The following is a 10,040-nucleotide window of genomic DNA, read 5'->3' on the forward strand; positions in this document are numbered from 1 at the left end:
AAAAAAAAATGAAGAATTATTGCTTCATTTGGACAAAGTATACAGACGAATAAGAATTAAACCAAAGTAGAATATTTCAAGTCAAAGTTACATTCAAATGAAGCTTCCCTTTACAATTCATAGCTAGGGAAGAAAAAAATTAAGTTGAGAACACTAACCTCGTGTGGAACAAGCCAGCCATTAGTCAAAAATAAAAAGAGTGATTCGGTCCACTAGACATTTTGTATTCACGCAGAGTTTGAAAATGACTGCATCCCAAAGACTGATGTAAATATGTTATCCTAATGCAAGTATTAATGGCTAGTTACACGGATCAAACACGTGACCTATAGGTCACACGGAACAAATTTACTATTGTCCTAATCTACCTTTCTAGTAAAAAAATAGTAGTAGTAATTGTTGGTTGTTCCATATAGACTAGTATTATTCAAAAACCAGGTTCACCCGCAGCACTATATTGTTTTTCTTTAGGACATTACTTCTAACTAGTTTTCACTTTTCTTGTTTTAATGGAAGAAGAGACTATTGAAACTCATTGTAGTTAAAATTTGTCCTTCGCCCACATACAAATCTCACATCGTTAAAACGCGAAAGAGATGTTAGGTATATGATGCATTTTAAAGGCGTGTCAGCCTAGGCCTTAAACGAATAATATTATTAATGGATTGAACTACTTTTTTTTGTTTTCCATCCGGTGTTCGGTACCCGCATTGAAGCCCGACTATATTCGGATTCGCGCCGTGTAGGGCCCCATTCGGGGGGAGGAGCGCTCCCTACCAAGGATTTTTCCGTACACAGGGCTCGAACCCGAGACCTCTGATTAAGGGAAGAGCAGTCTCATCCACTGCACCACATCCTTTGGTGGTGATTGAACTGTTATTTATGATATTAAATCCACTCTACATACAATCTTGTATGATAGTGGGGCAAACCTCAACAGTCAATTGGGTTTAGGCGAATACCACTCTTCCACATATCTTTGCGAAGGAGGTGGTAGGGCAAAGGAGATGGTGAGGCAAACCTCAGCGAGAATCTTGAGTGTGTGTGCAACATCCTCGTATCCCACATCGATAAAATACTGAAAAAATGTTGGTATATATAAGTAAATAATTCTTAAACTCTAGTGATACTTTTTAAAGTCATAAAAAGATTGTAAGAAGGCACGACCTAGATGGATGGCAAAGGATTATAATTATTATCATTTTAGGAGCTCATAATATCACTCGAGAGCTCGAATGAACTACAATGCTTTATTAAATTATTAACTCTTAAATACTGATTTGTCCAATTAGAGAGTTGCATACAAATCACAAGATCATTAAAAAAATTTAGTACCAGTTAAACATAGTAAGGTTTAATATGTTACATAGCATAAGATGTAATTAGAATTTTTATATAGTGGCCCTTGTGTCCCTCACCTAATAACATAAATATTTTGAACAAATATTTCTGTTCCCCGCCGTTGTGTGAACTGTGAAACACACTTTGAAAGGCAAGAAGCAGACTTTGAAAAGATTCTTTTACAGTAGAAAGATTTAATTCTGATTTCTGACTATCATTTCTTGATTGAATTAATTTTGTTTCTTGTTTGACTTTTTGGTATATTTCGTACTGCCTAAGTCGTGGCTTATTTGGATATGGATAAGCTTGAGGCATAGACCATAGTCTAATATTCATGGGGTTGAATATTAAAAATGACTGCAGAAAATATAAAAAAAAGATACTGAAGTGTGTGCGGCACCATATCTTTATTAAAAAAATTCATAAAATATTTACTATATAAAAGGTTTATTTCAAAGGAATCTATGGACTAGAAATTGGGCTTTTGACCTCTTGTAGAAATCCAAATAAACTATGTAGCCCAACTAGTTATATCACAAGCCCATTTCTTTAAGCTGGACTAGGGCTGTCAATCTTTGCCCCAACCTAAATAACTTACTCGACCCGTCCAAGGTTGGGCTGGTCATTGACCCACTCATTTATTAAGCTCAGTCCATCTTGGCCCAATTCATCTCAACCCATTTAAAATTAAGCTGATTTTAGCCCAAATTGATCCATGAGTAACTTTATCAAAATATCTTAAAAATAATTTTATTTTGTTTGATATGTTATATATGACCATAACAAAAGAAAAAAAAGTCTTATTTAGTAATTATATAATTCATAAGAAAATAATACATATTAAGTCAAGCTTGATAAAAGTATGGCGGATTAGGCTATGATCCAAATTTTAGTCTATCTTGACCCAACCCATCTTAGCCCAAGTAGTTTGACCTGCCCAATTATTGACTCAACCCATTTTGGCCCGCCCAAAATCGACCCAACCCGCTCATTTGACACCCCTAAACTGGACTATAACCAAGCAAAAGTGAGACCACGTAACCATTTTTAAGGCTGATATTTAGGAGGAATTGAACAATTAACCCAAATAGTCGTCTGCCTTACTTCTTAAACAAAAAAAACCGCTTGAGATGTAATATATGCATATATTATGTATAATATGTGTATAATTATGTATAATCAATGTATAATCCATGCATATGACTAAAAAAACGTAAATAATGAATATCACCGTCTATTTGTGTAAAGATTCCTTGAGAATTAGCCAATATGTCATGAATTTAACTTTTCAAGTTCAATTTCTGGGACACAAATCTCCTCAATTGTCCGAAAATTAAGATTTTTAGTTTAATTTTTTAGGACAAAATAACCGCTAACTAATTCCTAAATAGGAGCTCTAAGACTCAGTGGAACTAAAAAAAAAAAAAGAGTTTGAGCTCTTTTTTTTGGTTGACCTTTAGCCACGCGCGGCGGCTATACGCATATATCCCAAAATGCCGTATATTTTTTGGTAACAAATATACTCGAGAGAAAAGATTTGGAATTCGACCTCCCCTATTGTGTTTGTGCACTCCCTCCTATAACACGGTGACAAGAAAAATAATAAGATGCTTCCTCTATTCTAGCTTATGAAATACCTTTCTTCAAAGTGAAACGGTCACGAAATGTTTGCTAAATAGATCATTATTAATATGATTTGTACAACTTTTAAAAACTTAAATTTTTTAAATTATTCAAAATTTAAATTTTAGTGTCATATTTTTTCTACTAAATTAAAATTTCTTATTCAACTTTAATATATTCTTTGACTACTCGAAAAAGCTAGAATCAAATTAAGGGCGAAGTGCAGCAATAACCACTTTTAAGCATGTTATTTAAAATATATTCATAATTTACAATGTATTTAAAGATTAGTCAATTCACCCAAATTTCAAGACTAAGTATCCTAAATTTGGAAATTGAGAACTTAGCGTCTTGAAGATTTGAGTTGCTAATTTGAAATTCAGGACATAAGATTAGAACTTCTGGACACAAGTTTCGAACTTTAGATCACGATGTCCTAAATTTTGAGCTTTGAGGTTTAAACTCTAGGACATCATAAAGTATGAACAAAATTGGCTAATTTTTAAGTACATTGTAAAGTATAGATATATTTTAAACGACATGCTTAAAAGTGGCTACCTGGTGTCATTTCCATTGAGATAAAGAGAGAATTTTATAGGTCCATAGCAAAAATTATAATATATGGGTCTATATAAATAGAGGGGACATTTGCATCTACATCCGCTTTTTGTGTCACGTTTTAACTTGTACCCGCTTTGCAAAAAAAATTACAAGCGTACCCGTTTTTTTCGCATAACTTCAGCATACAACGCTGAAGTAGCAAAGGCAATCACGCAAAACTTCAGCATTCTAGTAGCCAGACCTGAAGTTCAGCTCTAGAACTGAAGTTTTTGTTTTGTAACTGGCGAACTTCAGCTCTAGAGCTGAAGTTTGTTTTGTAACTCGCGAACTTCAGCTCTACAACTGAAGTTTTTGTTTTTGTGTTTTTATTTTGTAACTGGCGAATTTCAGCTCTAGAGCTGAAGTTTTTGTTTGTAACTGGCGAACTTATAACTGGCGAACTTCAGCTATAGAGCTAAAGTTTTTGTTCTATATTTGATTAACTTCAGCATGTACGATCCAATCCAAAGCAGATAGAAGCACCATTTCTTTTGGCAAGTCCAAGTAAAACAGCACACCAAAAACAAGAAGAATAAAGTCGTACTCTAAAGGGAAAAAGAAAACTAGAAATGGTTTCATAAACTCCATGGTGCTTATCGCGAACTGTTGTTTCCTACAAACCATTATCTTGGTTTGAGAAACTTTTGGATAAATTTGTTTAGAATGGAAGGACTGTCGAACGGTTCCACTGTTATCATCTAACAAATCTATCTATGCACAATCCAATCCAAAGCGGATAAAATGGGAAAAATTTCACATAAGAACAACTCGACTCCCTACTTTTGAATTTTATAGTTCATATTTATGGCAATCATTCCATGAACTGAAGTTTCATAGCAGCACCAACAGCAGCAGAAGAAAGAAGAAGAAGAAGAAGAAGAAGAAGAAGAAGGAGGAGGAGGAGGAGGAGGAGGAGGAGGAGGAGGAGGAGGAGGAGGAGGAGGAGGAGGAGAAGAAGAAGAAGAAGAAGAAGAAGAAGGAGGAGGAGGAGGAGGAGGAGAAATGAGGCTGAAGTTATTTAAAAAGTGAGTACAAGTTAAAAGTTTTTAAAAAAATGGGCATAGGTTAAATGGGGGCGACCAAATAGGACGTTCCGTGCAATTTTTACTAAATAGAGCCCCGACAAGTTAAGTCCATAATCCAGTTCCCTTTACTGTATTCTATTTTTCATATTTTAATTTCGGCATTTTTCCTATTCTCCATCTGCCATAATCGTCTTCACCACTGTTCCTGCACTTCTGTGGGCTTCTTCTCCGTCAACCAATGTCCGATCCCAGTTCTACAGCTCATATTAAAACTGTAAGCTCAATTTTTCCTTCTTCTCTTATTAAATTTTGGTAGTAATTTTTTCAGGATCTGTTTGAAAAATGGATAGCGAATTTTACAGGTGAGGGTTGTGATTAAAGGGAGAGTACAAGGTGTATCATATAGGGGTTGGACAGTAGATAATGCGACGGATTTGGGTTTGAGTGGTTGGGTTAGGAACAGAAAAGACGGCACTGTGGAAGCCATGTTTTCAGGTAGTCCTGAGAAGGTTCTAGAAATGGAGCGCCGCTGTTGGGTGGGCCCACCGGCGGCGGAAGTCACCGGCGTGGATGTTAACACTTGTGGTGAAGATCTTGCCCCTGGTTTTGAATGTAGGCTAACTGTCTGATGAATTGCCTTGTCCAACCGGTACCACTTGGAGAGAGGAGACAAACCCTGTACAAACTGTCCAGTTAAGTTCTTGCTATGAAATATGTTAAAAATGTAATAATCAATCGGTGGCGGATCTAGAGCATTATATATATGGTGAATCTAATTATAGTTTATTAATTTGAGATTGTGATAGAAACTCATAAACTTCAAATTCTAGATGTGCTTCAAATCGGAGACAAATAGTAGAGGTAATTTTGGAGCACTGAGTATGGAATTGCATGAATTCGATGTGTTTACGCGGTCTAAAATTGTACTAGTGATAACGTTATCTATAAATTTAACTTGAATGCCACTTCATATTAGAGTTTTTCCATCTATCATGCAGCATATCACTGGTTGAAGATGAATATATTTGATCAACAGTTAAATATAATTCTATTTTTCAGTGCACTCGAATAGTTATCTTTTATGTCGTTGGTTTGTAGTCTTTCGGATTTTTTAAGTCATTTACTCATATAGAAAGTTGTTTCCGTAATCAGCGTCAAAATTGCACGGGCTAGCCAGTTTTCGGACTGGTCAATCAAAAATAGCCATCATTTGTCCAGTCATCGAAAAATAGTCACTATTTTACTGCAACAGAGACCAATCCAGTATAATATACCGGAGTCCAGTATATTATGCTGGAGTATTTTCCGGTGTTTTTGTTCAGATGTATCTTTACATGAAAAGTGACTAAATTTCGATGACTTTTGAAACTATGGCTATTTTTGAATGATCACTCGTAAATCTGGCTATTTTTGAATTTTTTCCGTAATCAACTAGTGATGCTTATATTCGGGTAGATTGCTTACATCACACCAGTAATTAATATTTGGCCAAGCTTTTAAAAATTATTTTTAAGTGTCTTGTTCTTAAAAGTATTTTTGGGAAGATATTATTTTTTCTCTCTACTCAAAAGCTACTTCAATTCCTCTTAGAAATACTTTCTATCCTTTTAAAAGTTTGGCCAAACATTTTAACTTTAGAAACTAGTACACTCTTTGCTGAAAAATACTCTTGGCCAAACTTGCCACTATTAGTTTTGTTAGTAACCATTTCAGCAACTAAAATGATTTTTTGGTCAATATAGATCATTTGAATTTAATTAGAATTGAGGATCCTAAAATATGATACATTGATTAATTAAAAAGAGATCTGAGACTTCACAATGCAAAGAAAGATTGTTCTATATATTCTTCCGTTCTTCAAACAGAACAAATAGAGATAGAATCATATCATATTTAGTTATAATCCAACTAGTGATATGAATTACGTATCTGTTTCTCTCGTCACGCTGTAGTGAGGTCTAAATGACGTAATAGTCCCTATGTTTTTCCTCAATGACATACTCTCCGAGAGGTAAAAAGGTGAAAAGAAAAAGGAAATAAACATCTTCTGTCTTCTGTCAGCCAACTTGGCACAAAATAAACAAGACCTCTCGATCAATAAAATTATCTAATTAGAGCTATGGGAAGCTCTAAATTAATATTTACGCTAAATTAAATGAGAAATTAATAATGCAAGATAAGTGACTTTTACGCATATGTTTATCATCATATGTGTTTTTCACTTTAGTGTTAATTGCTAAAATTAAATTATTTAATTTAATATAATTATGAGTGCAGATAGTTATTTATCGTAATTAGTTACTCAAAAACCGAAATTTACAACTGGGGAGAAATTCAAAAATAGCCAGATTTACAACTGGTTGTTCAAAAATAGCCCAGTTTCAAAAGTAATCGAAATTTAATCATTTTTCATGTAAAGATAAATCTGAGCGAAAATACTGTTCAAAAAATATGCCAGTATATTATACTAGAGTTCCAGCATAAGTATACTTGAACTCCAGCATATTATACTGGAGTTCCAGGATAAGTATGCTGGAACTCCAGCATAATATGATGGAGTTCCAACAAGTATATATGTCCAACATAATATACTGGAGTTTGGACCACCGATGCTCCAGTCTCTAGTATATTATACCAGATCCAACAAAGTATACCGGTCCAGCATAATATGCTGGAGTTCATACACAGGTGCACCGAACTCCAGTATATTATGCTGGACCGATCTCTGTTGCAGCAAAATAGTGGTTGTTTTTCATTGACTTGGTAAACGCTGGCTATTTTTGAATGACCAGTCCGAAAACTGGCTATACCGTGCTATTTTTACTGTAAAATGGGCAAGTTACACATTTGGTCAATCAGCTAAAAATAATTATATTTGTTAGCCAAATATACTCTAATTATGTATGAAATATACTAGTATATTATATTATATTTGTATAGGTCGAAATTTGGACGACTACGACCGATACCAAGTGTAGCAGATAGCGAGGTCCCTACGACGTCGCGTCTTAAGATCATTATGATGAGCGACAACTAACAGTAGCTAGAGAATTCACGATGTTTGTGGTCATGTTAGCATGATAGGAAACAATGGGAATATGCCTTTCGAATATTCCTTGTGTTGTACCTTTCTTTTTCGTTTAGGGTAAAAAGGGGGATTGTCTCCTATAAAAGGAGGGAGAACATTCTGTAAAAGGGGGATTCTGAACTTGTCACAATTCTGAGAACGATATATGATTTTTACTTTTGGTTAAGAACATCCATTGCGAAATCTTTTTACATTCAAAGTTGTCATATTTATGCTTAATCGTTCAGTTTTGAGGTATTAAGAAACATCGTTCATCTTGTTCATTATTTGCATCTTTCAAGCTAGATCTTATTATGTTTGGCTGAGATTTACTCCTTTAACTTTTTTAATTGATTTAATAAAAAAGGTTTCACTATCTTTTGGTCAAACAATTTGGAGCCGTCTGTGGAGATTTTTTCAGCTAAGATTTTAGTCTCATCTAGACTCTTGAAAGGGATAATCACCTCTTCTAGCTTTGTATAAACTAACAATGGCAGGGAAAGGAGATACAAGGCAAAAAGCAATAGTAGGTGTCATAACCAACCTCCTGAACACCATCAACGAAGATAGCAGGGAAGACAACGAAAACGAGACACCAGATATCACACCCAGGGGAGACGCCTCACCCCCTCCCCCCCCGTGTGCAAAAGCGTAACTACTTCACGCGAGAAGAAAGCCTCCACATCTGCAATAGGAGAGACACCACCAGTAGTTCGAAGACTGCTGGAAGAATGGCTAACAAGTACTCTGAACACCATACTTGATAAGCCTGCCCAAAAGGGATAACAAGAATATCACACATTCAGATGCCACGATAAATGCTGATGAGCAAGATGCCCCCGTACAGGTAACACTCACGTCATTAATGACGCAGGTAATGACACGCTTGCAGTCGTTTTAAAGAAAATGGAGGAGATGGAAAATGAGAACAAGGCACTCCGTGACCAAATGGAGAAACACCAAGAGAGGGTGGATAAAATACCGGGCGCTCCAAAATTATTGCCAAAATGCGGCGTTGGTCGATTCATCGAGCAACCATACAGTGAAGAAGCGACCTCTTACGCCATCCCAAAGACCTTCAAAATGTCGCCCTACCTAAAGATATATGATGGTACCACCGATCCAAAAGATCATATCATCCACTACGTCACATCCGTAAAAGGTAATGATCTTTCAAAAGAGCAGGTGCCATCGGTGCTATTGAAAAAGGTTGGCGAAACCCTAACAGGGGGAGCCTTGACATGGTACTCTCAACTGGCAGAGCGCTCGATAGCAACGTTCAAGGAAATGGCAGACAAATTTGTCACCACCCATGCAGGAGCCAAAAAGGCAGAAGCTAGTGTAAATGATATATTTACCGTAAGGCAGATGCACGGCGAGGGACTCAGGGACTTCTTAGCTCGGTTCAACAGGGTGAGAATGAGCCAGCTGAATGTGTCAGAAGGAATGCCAGTAGCAGTCTTCCAAAATGGACTAAAAAGGAACAGGTTGAGAGTGACCAGAAAATTACTAAGCAATCTCATGAAATACCCTCCAACTGCTTGGGAAGAAATTCATAACGCTTACTGTGCCGAGGTACGAGCCGGCGAGGATGACCTCAACGGTCCAACCCAACGATTGACATCACTTCAAAATGAAGCAAGGAAAGATCATCGCAACGACGGTCGAAGAGATCAGTTGGGGCCTCGCCTCATCCGGGAAAGGCATCAGCCTTACGTCAGGACGTCTGCTCCGCCTCCATCACGGCACACAGATGTTCCCCCTCGACATACAGTACCATATCGACACGAGAAAGGTATGCCTCCACTCCTACCTGCTCATAATTTTTGTGTTTCTCCTTCAGAAATAGTGTACGCACTGGAGAAACTCGGTCCAAAGGTGCAATGGTCGCAAAAAATGAGGTCAGACCTCAGCACCCGGAAGTCAAGTGCTTTCTGCGAATTTCACCAAGAAAGGGGTCACATAACCGAAGATTGCATAGGACTGCGACATGAGGTAGTGCAAATGCTAGGCCTGGGATACCTGAAAGAGTTGCTGAGCGATCGAGGACAAGCTAACTTTGCCCGCGGATGCAAACAGCCCCAGGGACCTCCAAAACCGCCTTCTCCCGCTCGCACTATATAGATGATCATCGACGGGGGCGATGGCGCAACAATCAATCATGGCAAGTTCACCACCACACATAAACTCAAACGACCAATCACCCAAGAATGGTATGATGACCTCGAAGACAGTATCATCTTCGATAAGTCAGATATCGACGGTTTGTCTTTCCCTCACTATGATGCTCTTGTTATCACTTTATGTATTGCAGATACTGATGTAAAAAGAATAATGGTAGATGACGGAGCGGCACATGTATTATCCATCCTCGAGTCCTTATA

General features: G+C 37.0%; 1 protein-coding gene across 1 annotated transcript; it reads left to right on the top strand.

The window, feature by feature from the left end:
* Window positions 1-8,562: 8,562 nt before the first annotated feature.
* LOC107804411 (uncharacterized) lies at window positions 8,563-9,780 on the top strand. Its single transcript, XM_016628296.1, has one exon. It carries the CDS (start codon window positions 8,563-8,565, stop codon window positions 9,778-9,780), a length of 1,218 nt encoding a protein of 405 aa, XP_016483782.1.
* Window positions 9,781-10,040: the final 260 nt, after the last annotated feature.

The sequence above is a fragment of the Nicotiana tabacum genome, chromosome 10, assembly GCF_000715075.1.
Source record: "Nicotiana tabacum cultivar K326 chromosome 10, ASM71507v2, whole genome shotgun sequence".
Classification (NCBI taxonomy): Eukaryota; Viridiplantae; Streptophyta; class Magnoliopsida; order Solanales; family Solanaceae; genus Nicotiana; species Nicotiana tabacum.